This window comes from Etheostoma spectabile, chromosome 8, assembly GCF_008692095.1.
Source record: "Etheostoma spectabile isolate EspeVRDwgs_2016 chromosome 8, UIUC_Espe_1.0, whole genome shotgun sequence".
In the NCBI taxonomy this organism is placed as follows: domain Eukaryota; kingdom Metazoa; phylum Chordata; class Actinopteri; order Perciformes; family Percidae; genus Etheostoma; species Etheostoma spectabile.
The window spans coordinates 35,044,632-35,065,601 of NC_045740.1; the positions used below are offsets into that span (position 1 = coordinate 35,044,632).

Consider the following 20,970-nt stretch of genomic DNA (forward strand, 5'->3'; position numbering starts at 1 on the left):
ACCAATGTGTCCCTGAGCAAGACATTTAACCCCTAGTTTCTCCAGAGGCGTGCAACCTCTGATATATAGCAATTGTAAGTAGCTAAATGACATGTAATGGTAAATTTTTTTGCATTAAGGAAATGATCCATGTGTCTAGAAGGGAGATTTTGCACGCTAGCAATGTTCATCCGTCTATTTACTTCAATTTTACTTATATAGCACCAAATCACAACAGAAGTTATATCAGCGCTTTTCATAAAAGAGCAGGTCTAGATCACACTCTGTGATGTTATTTACAAAAACCCAACTAACTCATATTGTGTAATTTCTCCTCCACTGTATTAACCCCGCCCCTGCTCAAAATATGGATATTATTTCCTCATTTGCATGCGTTTGAAGCCATTCAACATTGGATGGATGGATGGAGCACCACCATGTGGTCAGATAGGGAATAGAGTTGTTTTAACTGATATTATTTCCCATAGTTTCACACAAAACAATGTACAACAAAGCAAAAAAAGATGAAAGAAAAAACATCCGAATGAATGATCTGGACTTAAGCATAAAATTTTATTTGCAAAAAAACACCAAATCAAAATAAAAGTACAATACATTCTTAAAACCTTTTCTCTACAAAACAATTTCACAGAAATTACCTTGGAATGTATATTCCTATTGTTTATCTTTATGTTTCTTATATATATAGTCTTGTATTGATGGTGTTTCTTTTGTTCTTTAAATAGTCCCGTGTCAGTGTCAAATGACGTACAGTATAGACCTTTTTTCCTGTTGAGGCAAAGAAAGGGTCTTGGAGGGCATTTTGACAATCATATAGTCAATAACAGATCATTTATGCTCATCCACATATCTGTCCTGCCTTAAGCCCTCCAGCCACTCCCCATCTATATAAGTACCATGTTGCATAAACAGAGGCATTAGGAGCCCGGCCTCCAGCCCAACTAATGGGAGCAGGTGGGGTCCTGCTGGACTGCAGCTGCCAGTAAGTCTCCATCACACCTCCTGATTTCACTCAGTAGAAGTCCCATCTTTGTGTATACCCCACCAATGGGACACTGGCTTGCAAAGACCACTCCTTGCTTTTAAGGTAATTAGCAAACCAACCAACATGTCTTTAATCCATTGAAGAGGACCATATTTCCTTTTTTTTTTTTTTACAGTGTATCTGAATTTACAGTGACATTACATCCTGCTGGGTATTTCTGCCTGTCCCTGCCCTCTTCTGTCATTAGAGTAGTTTACAAACTGCCTGCAGCCAAACCCTGAAAAAGGCACACATTTGTGAAACAGCCATGCCTTGCCACATTGTGTCCCAACACACTAACTGGTCTCCCTTCTGTTGGAGCATTACGCAAACTTAAAAAAAAAAAAGTGTTGATGTCTTCGATAGCTGAGCGATCATTGTCCTGGTGGTATTCTAATATGAGAAATGCAACTCTCAACTCAGAAATTGCTTAATACAATGGCGTTACAACATCAAAATCAAATGTCAGACATCTGTTGTTTCTCTGCGTTCCTCCTGTTCCTGTTTTAGGTTCAGGTTGACAATGAGGTTAGAGATGTGGAGGGAATTGGGGGTGCCGTCAGTAGCGTGAAAAGGTGTAAAACTGTTTGCAAATTCAGTGTTTTAGAACAGAAAATGGCACGCCAAACGTTGCATCCATGCTCTGTGAGGACATATGAAAACAGCACAACACACTTCAGATAATGAAACAAAAGGAAACCATAACCGCTACCTAGCATTAACATGGCTTTCGTACGTACACATACAAAAAATTGCATGACATCAGACAGACAGAGGCTGAAATGAGCCGAAGATGAAAAGAGATACAGAGGGAGAGGGAGGGCGAGGGATGGAAAGATATATAAAAATGACCCATCTGTCAGTATTTGTTCCTAAAAGGGCTTTTCTGATTCAAAGCCTTTTCTTGTTTCGTAATATCAGGTATCAGGAGAACATCAGCACCTCGGTTAAGGATATCCAACAGGTAGTTGTTGATGTGGTTAGAAATACTGTTTTACCAAAGACTGAATCTATCTGAATAACATGTTGACACACATGCTATCAGGCTCCCATTTGAGAGCGTGTTAGAAAAAAAAAAAGATCTTAGGTTGTCTTCACGTCTCCTTGTCGGAAAAAAAGGTGCTTCCTGTCATCATAAGCGCACACAAGCTGGCAACACACACACACACACACACACACACACACACACACACACACACAGCTGCTTTCCAGTCCGTCTGAAAACATTGCACCAAAAAAAGGACAGAGAGAAGAAGAACAAAAATAACTCTCTTCCCTCTGTACAGTAGTTCAGTCAGTGAGTCAAAGCAATGACTCAGGTCTATTTGCGTAAACAGCTCGCTTGTAAAGTTCAGATTTGGACTCTGTTTCCTCATCCAGGCAAGCATACAAGAGGGGACGATGGCGAAACAGAGGCGTCCCCAAGAGGAGCCTGTTTCAAATGAAGGCAGAGTTCAGGCAGTGAGCGAGCTCTCACAGGTCTCTCTCTCACACGCAGTGGATCTGCAGGTAGGTTCAGTATCCTCCGACCAGCAGGGGGGGGGGCACTATCCTTTAGGAGTTTTCTTGTTTTGGGCGTTCCACATGCCTCGTTTAGAGTGGTAGTAGTGAAAGAAGTTCCTCAAGCGTAGTCTCTCAACCTCCAAACCATTCTGCAGAACCCTACAGGGGGCAGAGGGAGAAACACAGGGTTAAAAACTGGGTTCTTTTCATAGTACTGGGCTACAAGGAAAGCTAGTAAATATTGGCTTAAGTAAGTAAGTAAGTAAGTAAGTAAAGTTTATTTATAAAGCGCTTTTCTCAGATAAAAATCACAAAGTGCTGTACAAAAGAGTAAGTAAAAAACAAGCAGTATAACATGTATATAAATATATAAAATTAAAATGACACTAGCAAAAACCCATCAACCAAAAGCCTTCTTAAACAGACATGTTTTCAGATCATTTTTAAAAGAGACGACAGTGTCTGCAAGACGCAAGGACAGGGGCAGGGCGTTCCACAGTCTGGGAGCAACAGACTGAAATGACATGTCCCCTCGGGTCTTATAACGGGTCTTAGGGACTGCAAGTAGGTTCTGGCCAGAAGACCGAAGAATGCGGTCAGGGGAATACGGCTTCAAAAGGTCCAGGATGTAATGTGGGGCCTGACCGTTTAAGGCTCTGAAAGTCAGCACTAAAATCTTAAAATCAATCCTGAATTTTACAGGGAGCCAGTGGAGGTCCAACACGACGGGGGTAATATGAGACCTTCGAGGGGCACCTGTTAGAAGTCTGGCAGCAGAATTTTGAACAATTTGCAATTTGTTTAAAGCAGACTTATTCAAACAGGTAAAAACAGCGTTGCAGTAGTCGAGTCTTGTTGATATGAACAATATTTGTTGCAGCAACCTTTCTTGGGTCATGTTCAAAATACTGAAGACTGTTGCCGTCTTCAAAATTCTGATGAAAAACTCACCCAGCTTACATCGGTGTGGTGTCGAAACATAGCCAGGCATCGCCAGACTAAAGTTATTATCTAATCTAGTATCTGCCAAAGCAATAAAACATGAGCTCGCAGATTTGGCTGGTGTTCCAGACCAATCCAAACATGCAGATAGTTTCAGTTTTATTTGCTCAGTTATCCATCTGGCTGCTTCCACACCCAAATTCAGCTCATAATTGCAACATGTTTTGATATCTGCAGCTTTTATTGATTTTCTTTTGGACTTTGCTGACAGAAACATTCAACACTGGGAGCTTGCAATATTAATTGTGCATGTTGTCTCTGTCTTCCCTTCATATGGTGTTGTCCTACACTGGTGTCCTATTGGCATTGTGCACACTATCCACCTTCATTGCTTTAACCCTTGTGTGGTGTTCAGGTCTGTGGGACCCTATGCTATTTATTATTTCTTCTAACTCAAACATATTGGCGATGTGAAGAACATACAAAATAACTTATTTTCAATGACTGGCTTGTTGCTGGGTTACCTGTCCAGCAGCTCCCAGTCCTCTCCACCCCAGCGGTCTTTGAATTCCTCCGTGTTCATCCCTCCAATCTTATCGAAATCAGACTTATAGATTCCAAACAGGCCAAAGCCGTTCACTTCCCAGTAACCTGCAGAAAGATTAAAAAGAAATTTAACAGAAACTATTGGACTTGTTGCGTGTCATTGCATTAACAGTGTTCTGATGCCTATAGAGTACATGCATTAGGGTTATGATGCAAGAGCCTTTAGTATGTATGTAAACTGAGAACCTGTATTAGGAATTCAAAGTAGATATCTTGAACTGGGGAATGAGTTTGAGTGATGATTAAAACTCAAATCTACGTTGATATGTGTGTGATTATTCCCGTATGAGCGAAGACGTGTGCCTGCATGCGTGCAATGTGTGTTTTGTTGTGTGTTACCGTCAGGCTCCTGTGGCGAACTGCCGCAGCTGAGTCTCATGACGATGGGAGCGAAAGCAAGGCGCCCCTCCACACAGTGCTTCCTGATGCTTTCCAAGATGTTGAGAGGGAAGTGGATGTGCAGATCACACAGGAACACAATGCTGTGACTGTCCTGCAAGAGAAAACCCAAAATGTCATCTTTCTTATGTCTGAGAAAAAGAAAAGTGTGTGTGAAAGAGTTTGCAAATTTGTCCGCATGCATCTCTGATGCGGGAAATTTAGGAGTTATGAAAGTGGAGACGTCCGGACTCAGCGTCAGTGGCTTGTCTTCACTTCCAGAGCCCGCAGGTCGTTCACACATGAGTGACGGCTCTGTCATCCCACGGTGACAGCACTGACACCCAACTGACGGATCAACGTCTGTCTAAATTTCCAGCCGCTCCACGCTCCCGTGGGTGGGTGTGCATGCGTGTGTGACAGAGATGCAGCCTAGGAAGCGGCATAAGGGCACATGCACACAAATAACCTGTGAAAGGGAATGGATGTGACAGCTGTGGCATACACATGACAGAGGAAATGCGGCTAACTGTCTAAGCGATTCCCTGTCACCCACAGCTGGGCTCTGTGGGAGAGGGCGGAGGGAAGCAGGAGGAGGCTTTGAGGTGAGGGCGAGATCCACAGCCCGTGACAGGCCGGTTTAGCGGTGATGTATTCATTATGCATGAGTGTTCTTTCACTCTGTCCATCAGTTAAGGTCATGTGGTCAGTGTGAGTGGCTGACCTTCAGTGAGTGGCTTTTTCCTGCCTGCTTGCATATTGTCGTCTTGCCTCTGTGTGTGTGTGTGTGTGTGTGTGGTGTGTGTGTGTGTGTGTTTGTTTTTCTAACCTCAATAGTGTCTACTCCGATCTGCAGTCCTGCTGAGCGCTCAAAGTTCCCTTCTCTCCTTAGATACTCATATCTGTCAAAACAAATAATATACACACGCATCATTTGGAAGCCTTAAAAATGTTCTAAAAGATTGCAAAAAGTATTTAAAGTCCTATCGCATTGGCCGATTGTGTTGCACACACAAACCTCGGCACGCTGCTTTCTCTGAGGGCCTGCTCCACGTCCATGTCTTCACTCTCAAAGTCGACAATGATGATGCTGAAATTGTCATCCTTCGTCTGGTGATGAAGATTCTCCATGTCAGAGATAAACTGCTGTACCCAGCGAGCCTGGTTTTTCACTGAAGGACAGTAAAAACATAGGGAAATGTGAATCTAGTGAGCTCTGAAAATAAAGACACTGGTTCATGAAGCTTCATTTGGCCATCACTAGCTGCAGGATTGTACCGGCGTTGATGTTTTGTGCATTGTCAGACACATGCAGCCACTTTCCAGAAATTGCTGACGGGACTCACACAAGTCCACAGCGGTCTGCGGCGTGTATGTCCGAGCCTGTCTCCACCGCCTCCACCTGCAGGTTTTCAGCTGTGTGTCTGTCTGGCTAGTATACTCTGGGACGGCCCACTTAACTCGCCGGTCCACATCAATATAATTCCATGTGTCATGTAGCTCTCCACATGTTCAAAGTTAGGACTAGCAAGTTAATTAGCAGTTTAGAAACAGATTGTGTAGCCTATATACATTTTATTACGACGTTTTTTGAAAACGCAGTGTCCGTCGTCAAATCACAAATAAATTCAATTATCGTTCATTTATCGTTATCGAGGTAAAATTTGCAATTCATCGTTCAGTCATTTGGTTTTTGACTTTCATATAGTGCAGCCCTACTTTTTAACCATTTATTCAGTTTTGAAAGTTAACCAAAGACCCCTCATGACTGACCTGGCACCACAAAGTGCACCATGACATCTCTCCTCCACTGCAGCATGACCGGCTGACAGAGCAGAGGCTTAGCGTAGGCTGTGCTCCAGGGGGTCGCTCGAGACCTGGTGGAGGGAGGGGGCGGGGGGGTGGTGAGGCTGGATGTGGCAGCTGATGGGACCGAAGCTGGCGCAGAGGCCGGGGCAAAGTCAGTGTTCTCTAGACTTTCCTCCCCCTGCCTGCCGCGGTGGAGCAGCAGGTAGATGTACTCTGATAGACGCACCACGCTGCGGCCTCTCTCCATCAGCTCCAGCTCCACGAGGTAGCGGTTCCCCCTCGCCGAGTCGCGCCGCTTCTCAACGTTGACAATTCGCAGCAGGGTGTAGATCCTGGGGCAGAGACAGAAAAAAGCTTAGGAAAGCACAGAGAGGTTGTACATGTTCTGAATTATAATATGAGAGAGAGAGAGAGAATGCAAACATAAAACACCATTTCTAACATCATTCTCACAACTGCATTGTTTGACTGTAGGCAGATCACTTAAAAAAAATGAAAGCAGAGTGGCCAAATAAAATGAGCTGTTGCAGAAAATGGTAATCAGCACAGAGAGGACTGCTAACATGAAGTCAAAGCACCAGGGCATGACCAATGTTCTCAGTAAAATTACTTCTTGCTTTGCAGTCTGCGCTCAGCTTCAACAACATGTTAAAACAACAGACAAAGCCAGAAATCTTGGTGTAGTCATGGACTCAGACCTGACTTTAACAGCCACATTAAGACAATTACAAAGTCAGCCTACTATCACCTTAAGAATATATCAAGGGTTAAAGGACTTATGTTGTCAAAGGATTTGGAAAACTTGTCCATGCCTTTATCTTCAGTAGACTTGACTACTGTAACGGGTCTTTACAGGTCTCCCTAAAAATCATCAGACAGGCTGCAGCTGATTCAGAACGCTGCTGCTCGAGTCCTCACTAAGACCAAGAGACTGGATCACATCACTCCATTCTGAAGTCTTTACACTGGCTTCCTGTGTCTCAAAGAATTGATTTCAAAGTACTCTTGCTAGTTTATAAATCACTTAACGGTTTAGGTCCAAAATATATTGCTGATCTGCTACTACACTATGACCCCCAGACCTCTCAGGTCATCTGGGACAGGTCTGCTTTCTGTCCCCAGAGTCAGAACTAAACAGGGTGAAGCAGCTTTCAGTTTCTATGCTCCTCATATCTGGAATAAACCCCAGAAACCTGTAGATCCGCTGCTACTCTCAGTTCTTTAAATCAAGGCTGAAGACCTTTCTATTTGATGCTGCCTTTCTTTAAATGACTAATCATTTCTTAAATTTCTTATGCTGCACTGTAAATTTTATTCTTGTGTGTTTATGTTTCTCTTGTTTTAATCTGTCTATTCATGTGTTTTATGCTTGTGATTTTTAACTGTTTTTACTTGTGTTTTATCTGTTTAACTGATTTTGTGTAAAGCATTTTTGAATGCCTTGTTGCTGAAATGTGCTCTACAAATAAAGCTGCCTTGCCTTGCCTTGCCTTTACATAATGGTTTGCATTAAAAAAACACATCTGAACTTACAAATTCCAGGGAAACATAAGCCCTCTTTTAGTCGCACAATACCCCCCCCCCCCCTTATACCAGAGATGGCAAAAGTACTCACTTCCCATACTCAAGTAGAAGTACAGATGCTTCTGTTAAAAAATACTCTGATATAAGTAGAAGTACTGATTTAACTTCTTTACTCAAGTTAAAGTAACAAAGTACAGGCTACAGTAAAAGTAGCCTTGTGAATGACAAAATGAACTGACAGGTGGCAAATCTTTGAACATGGAGTGCTAATAATAATAAATGTAATAAGTCAGGCTCACAATGTTTTCTTCATTTTCAATCATGTCGCCGTTCATAGTACTACGCTAACGTTACCGCCATCAAGCCGCAACGATTTGCCGCCGAATCTGTCGAGTCGTCTTGTAGTGGTGCGGAAGTGCAACGTATATTCCCATCCAATTAGTTTCAACTGAAATGATTAGAAACTAAAGTAACGAGCCAATTTTGTAAAATCTAAGGAGTAGAAAATGCCGAAATTTGTGTTAAATTTAAGAAGTAAAAATAAAAAAGTTAGCACAAAAAGTAAATAGTAAAGTCCAAAGATCTGAAAAATCTACTTTACTTCTCATCTCTGCCTTACGCTCACCCTCCATTACGTTCGTTGAGTTTCTCCATGTACTGCGCCAGCACGTCCACCACCTCGCTCTCTGCCAGCTGCAGGTTGCCAGACACGTTGCAGCGCAGGTCGTTCCAGTCGGAGCGCAGCAGCTCAAAGTCCATCGGATTGACCGAGAAGGTCCTCTGCCAGTTGATGCTCTCCTCTGCCCAACCTGGCCGCACCTCGGCCTCCTCGTAGCTGTAGTCCGACATCTCGCCCTCCTCTGGTTCAGGCTCGGGGTCAACGTCGGGGTCAGGATTAGACCGGTCTGTATCCGGGTCCTGTTCTGCTGGGTTGGGGTCCGGGTCTGGCTGCTGCTGGGACTCTGTGATCTCAGAGGTCCTGAGGTAAGAGGTGACCCGACTTTGCAACGTGTTTTCTGTGGCATTGAACCTTTGTTGGGTAACTGGAGGGGGATCTTTGTGATGGGACAGTGGGGTTACATGAGCATTGGCAGTAGTCTTTAAATCCCGTTGATCCCCTTTCCTGTTGCTCTTCTCTGGTTGCTTTGCCCCGGCTTTACTGTTCCCAGACTTCTGTACACTTTCATTCTCTATGTTGATACTTCCATTGTGATGCTTACCTTCTTTTGTGGGGGGATTGGGCCAGAGCTGAGGGGCACTAACAATACCTCTGCCTCTGGTTATGCCTCTCCCAGCATGTCCTTTAGCCTCCAGATTGACCAGCCTTGTGGTCTTTCCAGTTTGGTACAGAAAGACCCCCGGGAACACCTCTCTAGGGTGGCGCGATGCTCTCTCCTCCCTCCTCTCTCGACGCTGCTCCCTCTCCCTCTCCCTGTCCCTCTCCCGCTCCTTGGCACTGCGAGGCCTGGTGATGTAGATCTTGTTCTCCTCCCTCTTCTCCTTCTTGTTTCCAGCAAGCTTGTTGCTTTTGGCATCTTGGAAGTTGTTGCTATGGGCGGAGTTGCTGAGGATCTGCTTGGCTCGACTGGCAAGGGCAGAGAGGGAGGACTTTTGGGGGAAAAGGAGTGAAGACTTGCTCAGTTTTGGCAGAGTCTCAACTCCCTTCTCTCCTCCCCCTCCTCCTCCTCCGCCACCTGTTCCTCCTCCTTTCCTGCCGGGGCTCAACTCTGCAGAACCAGTGTGAATCCAAGACAAGGAGCGACCCCGGACCACACTGTCCGGCGGAAGCCCCCTGGGATGGGGCTCTTCAAGTCCCTTCCTCGTGTCCTGTACAATGTTCGTATGATCTCTTCCCCAGTCTCTGTCAATATCCCTAACCATCTGTCCAACACTGTGAGGAAAGTGTCTCCTTTCTCTGCGGCGTATGATACTGTCGACTGCTCCCTCCTCCTCTTCATCAGGGTCCTCCTCCTCTTCTTCCCCTTCTCTGCCAGCTGGTGTGAGCGTAGGCTTCGAGTGCAGATGGGAGGGGTTGGAGGTGTAGCTGCTCTGGCTGGGATGAGAGGGCTTCTTGGGCGACTGCGTGCCAACGATCTCTGCCTCGTCCTCTACATCTACCACCTCTTCTTCATCGAGGAAATCTGGAGATGTGAAGGAGACACAAAGTTGAAAGAGTGAGTGTGTACATGCGTGTGTATGTATGTGACTGTGCAAGGATGCATGTCTCGGTACATCAGTTACCATCTGGGTTGGGGAAGAAGAACGGTCTGTCATCTTCCTCCTCATCCATCTTCATATATTTGTAGAAACCAAACCTGGCAGACACAAGAGAAGGCATCAAACACCCATAAACACAAACACATTCAAAAAAAGGGTGACATTTTAAAGTGCCTTGCAGCACAATAAACTTAATCTCTCGGAGAGAGGTCGCATGAATCACTACCATGAAATTCACAGACACTTGAGCAGTTATACTGCATAATCAGTCAGTGTACTCTCTCATATATACGAGACAGGGACAAATGGTCCCTTAGCTCCTCAAAGAGATAAAAGCAATAATGTCCTTACTTCTCTAAGTAGATAGGGGACTCTCTGTAGAAACACTTGTTCTCTCGCTCCATATGGGTGAGACGTGTGAAGTCATTGGGGTAAACGAAGGACAGATAGACCTGCAGAAAAGTTAAAAGTCTGTCAAAATTGCAATGAGCTCAGAAAAGCTCATAAGGATGGATAAGAGGATAAGATAAACAACAGCATTTCATCAACATCAGCCACTTACTCACAAAACTTACAAAATGCTGTACTTTGGTTACAGTGATTCAAATCTAAAATGGATTTTTTTTTTTTTGGTGGCTCATTTTCACTTATCTCTGCAGCTGCTGCAGTAACTTGTGTCGTCCTGAAGGGGGGAGCAGCGCTCAACACTACCTACGAGCTGCTTCCTCAGTGTGTTTTAATACAGGAGAGTCCAAACTAGCAGCTTCCCTGCTCTTTTGTTCTCTGTCGCTAAGGGGATACTTTTAGCTAGTTATTAACCCATGTGTTGTCTTCCCACCAAAATTGAAAATCAACACTTTTGTTGAGGCTTTTTATAGAATTTTCCAAACTTTTTCTTATGTGTTTGTCCCTTTTTTGACGTTTTCAACACTATGAACTTCAGTTTCACAGTTATTTTTAGAATTTATGTTCAATAAACGTCATTTAAAGGAAATTATACCTAATGTTTGAGTTAGAAAAGCATAAACTAGGAATTATTTAGACTAAAGTTAAAGGAATGGATGTTGATGGATAATCAAAGACTGAAATATGTCAACTTTTACTCAATACTATTTCAAAACTACTATAATTCTTTTTCTTAAAATGCTGTAAAATTGAATAAGACACCCCAAAATTAATGAAAGTAGAGATTTGTACTTGCCAAAGAGCGTTGTGAGGAATCAATCATGTTATTTTGGGTGATTACAATTGGGTAGTTAAAAAGACCCAAAGACAACATGAGGGTTACAATATAACATTTAACAATATTCGGAAAACACAGGTCCAATTTCTTTTTTTTAACGATTATTTTTTAGGCATTTTTGGCCTTTATTGATAGGACAGAAAAGAGACAGAAAAGGGGATAGAGGGGGGGATGACATAATTTTAGTAAGAACTCAGTCTCTCACACATACGGACACACACAAAAACATCAGCACACATCCTGAGGTCTTCTTCGGACTCAAAGGGGAGGTGACTTACAAATTGCAGGCCCTGGTATCTGGCGATGGGGAAGTCTTTGACAACATAGGTTGGAGAGTAGAGACAGGCCGGAAGAACGTTGTCCAGTCGGGAGGGGTCGATCATAGGAGCTGAGGAGTGAGGAGAAAGAGAGGAGGGGAGGTAAATATTTGAGATGAGGTACAAAGAAATATGTAAATGGCAAAGTCAGAAAGCTGAAAGACGTTCAGGGCAATGACAAAAACGAGGAGGAAAACACACACAAAATGGAACATGGCCAGCTAGACGACAAGACGAAAAGACATTCTGAATACAGCTAAACTGAAAGCCAGAGATACTTTTAGCCAGATAATCATTCACAATCCAATCATTCACTTAGAGAAAAAGAGACAGGCCACAATATCAGGAAGAGGGCAGAAAAAGGGGAGAGGCTGAAACGATGACGGGCATATTTACTGCTGTAGAAGGTGTCCCTGGGGTCCGGCTTCAGCATATCCGCTCCGTGCTGCAGAACGCCGCCTCTCCCCAGACCCTGGTGCTGATTCTCCTCTGGGAGACGGATGTGACTGGCCATGGTCTGGGGGATGTGGTCCACGCCGTTCATCTTCAGATTGGACTCGTCTGAAAAATCCAGAGACAGAGAGACTCCGAGTGAGGCAGGGATGATGTTGTAAAGGGGCGAGGGGAACAGTATTTCACCTGTGTTTGTTTCTGGACAAATTTTTCCTTAGCCGGGGAGGAAATCCCCATATTTGGTCACGGCCCGAAAATCGTTACCCCCCATGAAAAGGTCAAAAGGGGAGATACAGTGGTGCTCAAAAATTTTACAACAATGCTTAAGGGGACTAAAAGAGAAAAAAAAATCAGTTTTGGAAATTATTTAATACCTAAATTAAAAAATGAGGAAAACCACCTTTAAGGACACCAATTTCTTGTATGAAACGTATTGTAAATAATAATTTCTTATTTAAACTACAGGGGTCATGTATACATACCCATTTAAATCCAAAGAGGCAGGCAATTTTATATTAAAGGCAGTTATTACGGGATCAGGCTATATGATCTGATAAGTTACTGCTTTAGAATGTAAATAGCCCCATCTCACATATCCTTCACCATGCTGCGAAAGGCATGGGATCTTTCTAAAATCATCTCTCATGCAAACAACCAGGTATTGTTAACTGAAATAAAACATGCCTATCTCTAAGCATGGTGAACGGTATGTGATGGATGTGGGGCTATTTTAATTCCTAGCCCAGGAACTTATCAGGGCATAAGTCTGAATCAAAATAAGGCTTACTAATAAAAACTGCCTGCCCTATGGGAATTTAAGTAGGGGTATGATCTTGACCCCTGTTTTTAAATAAGAACGTATTTAGTTACAATACGTTATTCTCACAAAGAATTGGTGTCCTTATAGGTGGATTTTACCTCATTTTTTAGTAGGTAAAATATAATTTCCCAAAACATGATTTTGTAGCTCTTTTAGTCACACCTTAAGCAGTGTAGTAATTTGGCACCACTGTATAAGAGACAGGGAGGAAGGAAACAAAGGAAGAGGAGGAGATCTGTGACAAAGCTGAAGTGAGAGAATTAGAAAAAAGTTGGAAGATAATAAATAGAGAGCAGAGGAGAGTCATAATTATACCAATCGATAGCAGGGAAGGAGGAGAGAGCACATGTGATTAATGGCGTGTCATGTCAAGAGCAAGGCCTGATGGGAGAAATGCTTTATAATTAACAGGGTGGTCAGCATCATTTTCATCCTCCAGAGGGTGCATGGAGTGTGCACATTTGGTGTGTGTGTGTGTGTGTGTGTGTGTCTGTCTGTCTTTCTGCATGCACACGCTGCACAGAGAAAGCCTTTTTTTTTTTTTGGATTTCCTGTCTTCAAACAACAAGACATCTGTTGATCACATACCTGGTTTACACTACACACACGCCTGGCCAAGACTAACCAATTACCCATGTTATTATAACTCTCACACAACTCTTCTTCTCTTCCTTTTGATTAATGTCTTTCATGTTGCACAGATGTAGTCAGGTTGCAATAAAAAAAAAAAAAAATACAGCAACAAATACAATTATTTCCGTATGGTACAGATATTATCCATATTGTACAGCATGCAAGTATGGCAACAATTTATGCTCCTTTTTGTTCTTACCTTTCCTGGTCTCTGTAGAATATGCTTATGTGTATGATGGTGTAAATTCCTAAACAGTTACCATCTGGGTTGCGCTTTTATGTGCATTATTATATACTATTAATTATTTTGAAGCTGTATTCAACTGCCCTGCAATTTAAAATATTATGCCCCATGAACAATTACCTGTATATACTGTGAATGATCCTTTCATTTGTAACTCATACTATTTTTTGGGTCTATGTGATTTTTTTTCGCCATGGAGATGGATGTTGAGAAACCCATCCTGGTGAGATACTACATTCTGGAAATGTTCAATAATTGAGAAGTCTGCAAGATGAGTGCTTACATGGATAGTCAAACAAATGCACTCTACAGTTAGCCTGGATGTAGGACAAACTTAGCCCCGCCCACAACATTTGAGGTCGGGAAGTTGGGTCTGGACTTGGTCCGTTGTAGAGCAGCTATGCCAACCAGAGCTGTTCGGACCAATCAAATTGTCAGGGCGGGCTTTATACGATGATGGACAGATGATCAGTAATGTAATCAATGTCTGTTATAGATCTGTCTGTCTGTTATAGACAGGGCTGTAGTACTCAAGTCTGGTCATGGACTAGAGTACGGACTTGGTCTGGGACTTGTCTCGGACTCGCTAGTATTTGGACTCGGACTTGTCTTGGTCTCAGCCACTGGTCTTGCAAAATTTGGCTTTTGGTCTCGACCTGGTCCAGGTGTCTTTATTATGTTGATATTATCACCATATTGATATTATTACACCATCATATGTCATTCTGTTTTCTTTAGATTAGATCATATGATATCAGGGGAATGGATATACTCATAAATCCTGGGTGTTGTGACTGTTTTTCCTTTATATCAACAAATAACCCAAAATGACTTTTTTTTCTGTCCTGGACTTGGTCTTGACTCGGACTCAAACCTTTTTGGACTCGGTCTGGACTCGGACCCAAACACTTTTGGACTCGGTCTTGACTAGGACTCGACTAGTCCTGGTCTTGGACTTGTCTTGGACTCAACAAAGGTGGCCTTGACAACAGCTCTGGTTACAGAAGACATCAACAGCATATTCATTTTAAAAGAGGAACAGAGAACCGCGATCAAGGTATTTGTAAACCGGATTTACTGTATATTTTTGCTGTCTTTCCTATGGGATTCGGCAAAAGTTTAACAAACGTCACATACTCCGTTGCTCTGATTGGTTCTAGGTCTATCCAATTGGGTGCAGAGGTGCAGACTCATATTCTGAGTGGAACCCGAGTATGACCACGTCAGGCTACTCTACAGTACCACTTTGGCACAATTATTCCTAGTTTTCCAAAGAATGAGCAGAAAAAGTTAGTTAAAAATCAATTCCCATTCAAAATATGTATGGACGTACAGATGAGAATGTGGCTCATAGTTTGGACATGAACTGAAAAATCATATTAACCCTTGTGTTGTCCTCGGGTCAAATTGACCTGTTTTAATGTGTTTTATATCATAAATATTAGATTTCTTTCAACCAAATTGCCCAATAATAAAATGGATGATTCCATACAACGTTCTTCAGGTAAAATGAATGATTACTTTCATTGAATCGGACAAAACGTTGACATAACATCAACATCCTCTGATCTTAACTATTAGTTGAAATAATTCAACTAATTTTTTTTTTAATTTTTAACTAAAAACTTACGTACAATTTGATACAAATGAGGTTTGTTGACCATGAATTTCAATGATAAGCGTAAAACCTATTATTAAACCAGCTCGTTTTTTTTTTTTAAAGCGCCAAAAGCTGGAAAAAGTGACAAGTAAATCAGAAAAAATGACAAAAACATTGAAAAAGCACCCAAAAAAAAATCTATTTTGACCTGGAAGGGCAAGTTGATGGTTAACGGGAAGACAACACAAGGGTTAAGTTCTACAACACACAACGATGTTAATTGAAAGCCAACCACAGAGGACAAGTATCATTGGGAAAGCCTACGCGTGCGTCTCTCTCTGAACATCAAATACTTTCCGCAGAGAGAGAACGGAGAAACCCAGTAGGATAGAGAGCATGACATACAGGGAGGAGTAGGGATGGATGGGTGGAGGGAGACAGATGAGGGGATGTTAATGCTTGAATCCAGCAGGTGACCTCATATCCTGTACAAGGCCTCCTTCTTCACTGTCGTAGCTGGGCGTAAACAACACGGCATACATCCCTAGCAACCTGCAGCTTTGCCCATAATGACAACTCCACACATCATTCTCTGTGCAGGTGGCATTTTCCCTTGTTAACGATACCGAGTCCCTGTGACACGGTGCTATTCTTAGAGCTACCGAGGATAGACATCTACTCGGGAGCTGGTGCTCTCATTTCTGCTACGAATGACACCTATGGAGGAAAAACAGATTCTGTTCCAGTCTGTATCTTCTCTTTGGCCCGACATAGAGAAGACATGCTCTCAAAGCGACAAACTGCAGCTTCGCTATGAGAAGGAATTACATGTGAAACAAGAAAAAATGTTAAGTTTTAAGCCTTTAGCAAGTTTTAGGCAAAAGATGGAAGTTTGCTTGAGGGAAAAGAAAGAAAAATTGGTATAAAAAAGGCAAGATTCTGTGACATTGAACTACTGATCGATACCAGACTAGACTTCCTGTTCCTATTTGGCAAGCTCTCGGCTAAACAAAAAGACTAGAAAAATAAAAGAGACAGAAATACGTCTCTATCGTTAACCCTCCTGTTGTCCTGGGGTCACATTTGCCCCGTTTTTAAAAATTTCTACATCAGAAATTTGGAGATTCTTTCATCCAAATTGTCCAAATATTACACGGATGGTTCCAAATAACGCTGAAGGATCAGTTCACAACTTTATTGACTTTTGACACTGACAAAAGACAAAGAAAATGATAGAATTTCATATACACTACCGGTCAAAAGTTTGGGGTCACTTAGAAATTTCCATTGCACTCCATTATAGACAGGATCCCAGCTGAGATCAGTTGCCTTGTTTTTTTTAACCAGGGCAGCAGTTTTCAGATTACATTATGTGCTGACATCATTGCATAAGGGTTGTCCAATATTTTCTTAGTTAGTTTTTTTTAAATTATATCAGATTAGTAAACAGAATGTGCCTTTGGAACATTGGATGAATGGTTGCTGATAATGGGCAATGTAGATATTGCATTAAAGATCAGCCCCCCCCCCACTCAGATCAGCGGCTATCCTGTCTATAATGGAGTGAAATGGAAATTTGTAATGGAACCCAAACTTTTCACAGGTAGTGTAAATTATGTTTGTTGACCATGAATTTGAAAAAAGAAAATAGTGTAAAACTAGTGGTAATGTATTGGTGTTAGTGATGTGTACAGTATACTGTAATCTCAAATGAGTCAAAAAAGCCAGTTCATTTTCACTTTTGACTTGGGAGGACAACACAGGGGTTAAACAGTCCCATGTGTATCGTAGCCAGTCATGTCCATTTTGAAATTCTTATTTCATTTCCAAGACAAGATGACTGAAGCGCTTTTCATGCAGCTCTTACCTGTGTACAGGGAGATGTAGGCTGAGTCTATCACTTCATATTTCAGACCAGGGAGGAACGGACGCCACTGTGTGTGAAAGCAAAGGGAGAGAACAGGGACTGAGTGGGAGAAGGAAACTTAATGTCAACATGGAGACACTATGAGGCGGGCAGAAATCGTCCGTCACTGTTTTTCTGATGCTGGGTTTTTTGTATGAACACACTTAGATTCAAGATTCAAGATTTCATTATTGTCATACCACAGTACTCTGTAGTACGTGCAAAGTTCACAGCTTAAAAAATACAGCAAAGAAACAGTTAACAACTCTATGGAAAAGTCAAGATATTAGTTATATAAATGAAAATAAATAAATGCTTAAATGCTTATAGTATGGGTGTGCAGAGCATGTAGAATAATATATAAAACGTCAAAAACAATGTAAATATCTAGATACTAGATACGTACAGTTGTGAAAAAGTATAACTATCCGTATTTAGCCAATTGGGAAGAGGAAGAAGAAGGGGGGTGGGGGGGGGTGTGAACAGAGAACAAGAAGGCTGAGGCCGTAAGGGGTAAGGAAGGAAGGGAGGCATGAGCAAACGAGCAAAAAAGAAAAAGAGAAAAAAAGAAAAGTGAGAAAATAGACTGTGAGCAGAGCGAGAACAGAGGCGTGACAAGTAGGCGTGAAGAGGAATATCTAGCAATAACCTGAAAACAGAGAGAAGCATGAGGAGGGAAATAAAGAGCGAACGAGCGAGAGAGAGAGAGAGAGAGAGGAGAGAGAGAGAGAGAGAGAGAGAGAGAGGAGAGAGAAGCTACAATTCTTTTAAAATAGATTTCACAATTACCATGTCACTTCTGGTTACCCAGGATATAATCACAGGAGGCAGGTCATTTTCCAACCCTCGGGTTGAGAATACAAATATAAACACCCTCCTTAGGCCCTTGCAAATGCCTCCACGTGTATATGCAAAACAACAACAACACACACACACACACACACACACACACACACACACACACACACACACACACACACACACACACACACACACACAAACTGTTCTGTCATTCATGCAACACAGCTTGCTGAAATGTAAAAGCCCAATCCAAGATTTGTTTTATCTATACTGTATGACACTCCTTCCACACACAATGCTGGCCAAACAAGCGCACGTATATACGACAACAACAAGGACACAGTGCGACGTCATGCTGAGCAGGAGCAGCAGTCCACCCAAGGCTTCAGCATTGTGTTATTATTTCACAGGTGACTGGCCTCAAGGACGAGGCAGATGGCCGTCAAAGTCGGACTCAAGGAAGGACGAAAAAGTGGAGACCACATACGAGTAGTAGCTCAGGAGGTGTAGTTTCATTTCCAGCCGAATCACACTACAAATCAAGTCAGAGTTCAACCATCACAAATCTGATTTGAAATATAAAACAAAACAGTGTTTTTGTGTGTGTGTGTGTGTGTGTGTGTGTGTGTGTGTGGGTGTGTACAGGTGCGTCCGCTGTGAAATAGTGTTGACACGGCGCGGCAGGAAGAAGCAGAGGCCTGCTCGCTGGCCCCACAAGTTCAACAGAGAGGAAAGAAAATCAATATCCAAGGAGAAATCTTTTTTTTTTTTTAAAGTACCAACTGCCGAGCAAAATATGACAATGGGCAGTCAGCAGCGTTGTTTCATCACATTTTATCATTCTTGGACCACCCAGTGACATATGAGCTTTTGATATTGTTTTCCTTCAGCTGCCCAAAAGTGGGTGTGTTCATTGCCCACTGGAGACACACACACACACACACACACACACACACACACACACACACACACACACACACACACACACACACACCTCTTACACCTCTACCCTCTTACTCATATCTACATTACTGAAGATTATTCATCTTAAATGTCATTGTGAAAATTGTCAACCATGATATCAACCTATAATATGACAATAATATCAAAGTCGAGGTATTGGGGCAAGAATATCATGATATCTGATTTTCTCCATATCGCTCAGCCCTAACACACACACACACACACACACACACACACACACACACACACACACCACACACACACACACACACACACACACACACCACACACACACACACACACACACAAATCACTTCACCAGCATGGCATGTTGGAGGTCTCCACCCGATGTAATCAAAGGCTACTGAAACCAGCAAACATACATGTGCATGCACACGCACACGCGAGCATGCACGCACACACACACACACACACACACACACACACACACACACACACACACACACACACACACACACACACACGTGTAGTTTGTCTCAGATCCGTTGAGACGCAGGTTCTTTTTCATTCTTTGATGATTAGGAGCTTATTGCTTCCGAGAGAGCTGACTGCTGGCTGCTGGTGTGTTTCCTTCCTTCCATTCAATCGGCTGCTCCGAAGCCTAAGGCGCTATGGATATGAAGTTGCTTTGCTGGTGTGACACAAAAGAGGTAATGACATAATGAAAGTATCTGACCTTTCCCACTATACGTAAAAACCAAGTCAGATTTCAGGTCCAATAACATTAACAGAAAGTAAACACTTCCATATAATGGTTTCGCAGTCCTGTCCCTGTCCTGAATTTCCGAGAGGAATAAAGGGAATAAAGGTGAATCGAATCAGGCAGCTTCAACTAGACAAATGCTGTCCAGCTGCTGTCCATGTCCATTTGTTCAATAAGGGACAGAGAGATTCGCTGCGTGGTTTCTATCTGTTCTCTCTCTCTTTCTCGGTCTCACTTGCGTGCCCACGCGGCTTTAAGCCCAAATTGGTCTAGTGGTAAACAGAGAAGAGTCAGAGGCAGAGAAAGCGGAACGAGACAGATGTTAACAAGTCTGACAACGCTTTCCTGAGGGAAATGGCAGGAAGAGACTGGGACTTCACTGTTGTTATTTATTTATTTAACCTTAATATCCAAGGTTGGTTGGATGAGCTTACATGGTTCTTACATTCAGAACAGCCCCCCCTTACAGTTGCACTGATATTATGAGGATTGGACTACCTGTACATTGTCAGCAAGGTCACTGCAGTTGGCACATGAACCACTTTCTAAATGTTGGTTGCTATGCAAGACTTAACCCTTGTGTAGTCCTCGGGTCAAGTTTGACCCATTTTCATTTTTTTTCACCACAAAAGATCGCCCTTCGAAATAAGCTGAAAATGTTAACATTAGAAATATTAAATAACTTTGGAAAAAACCTTGAAAAAGTGACAAAAATGTCAGAAAAAGCGATAACTTTTTTTCCTGGTTGACAGGAAGACAACACAAGACTTAGGGGCATGGCAGGTGATATGAAATTTTACTTTTGGGGAAGAAATCCAGTATCCAAGACCAAAACGGACAACAAATTCATCCTACTAAAAAGCTTGTGTAGCCAAAGTCGGCTGTAGGGCTCCATTGTTGTCCAAAAAACTATTAAAGTCCTGTAGCTGTAAATACTAACTAGCGCACCGAATGTGTATCAATCCACGGCTGAAAATAGTCCCTGATTCAGTTGGAGAAATGTTTACTCAAAACCACAGTGGCTAGCTGCTTTATGAAATCACTTGGCATTTGTCAAAAATGAAACTACGTATTTGTGGCCAAACTGTCAAAATGTACATCTTCAGCTGGACTGAATTGGTTTGGTAATATGAACTATATGAAGACATAAGATACAGCATTACCCAAGCTGTCAAAATTGAGTTGAGAGACATCTTGAGAAGTGGGCCAAGGCTAGATCCCGGATAAAAGAGGTAAATATTGCTTCAGGAAGGCTTTGTTTGT

The 20,970-nt window shown here is 42.5% G+C and overlaps 1 protein-coding gene across 1 annotated transcript in view; it reads right to left on the minus strand.

Moving 5' to 3' along the window:
* Positions 1-1,386: 1,386 nt before the first annotated feature.
* Positions 1,387-20,970, minus strand: part of b4galnt4a (beta-1,4-N-acetyl-galactosaminyl transferase 4a) — a 175,045-nt gene continuing 155,461 nt past the window's right edge. The window contains exons 9-20 of the mRNA XM_032524296.1: positions 17,181-17,247; positions 11,960-12,124; positions 11,525-11,634; positions 10,355-10,455; positions 10,028-10,101; positions 8,412-9,927; positions 6,227-6,594; positions 5,472-5,625; positions 5,283-5,355; positions 4,415-4,568; positions 3,994-4,120; positions 1,387-2,686 (exon numbers count right to left, since the gene is read on the minus strand). Coding sequence (XP_032380187.1) covers positions 2,572-2,686; positions 3,994-4,120; positions 4,415-4,568; positions 5,283-5,355; positions 5,472-5,625; positions 6,227-6,594; positions 8,412-9,927; positions 10,028-10,101; positions 10,355-10,455; positions 11,525-11,634; positions 11,960-12,124; positions 17,181-17,247 — 3,024 coding nt within the window. The 3' untranslated portion in view covers positions 1,387-2,571. The remainder of the gene's footprint in view (positions 2,687-3,993; positions 4,121-4,414; positions 4,569-5,282; positions 5,356-5,471; positions 5,626-6,226; positions 6,595-8,411; positions 9,928-10,027; positions 10,102-10,354; positions 10,456-11,524; positions 11,635-11,959; positions 12,125-17,180; positions 17,248-20,970) is intronic.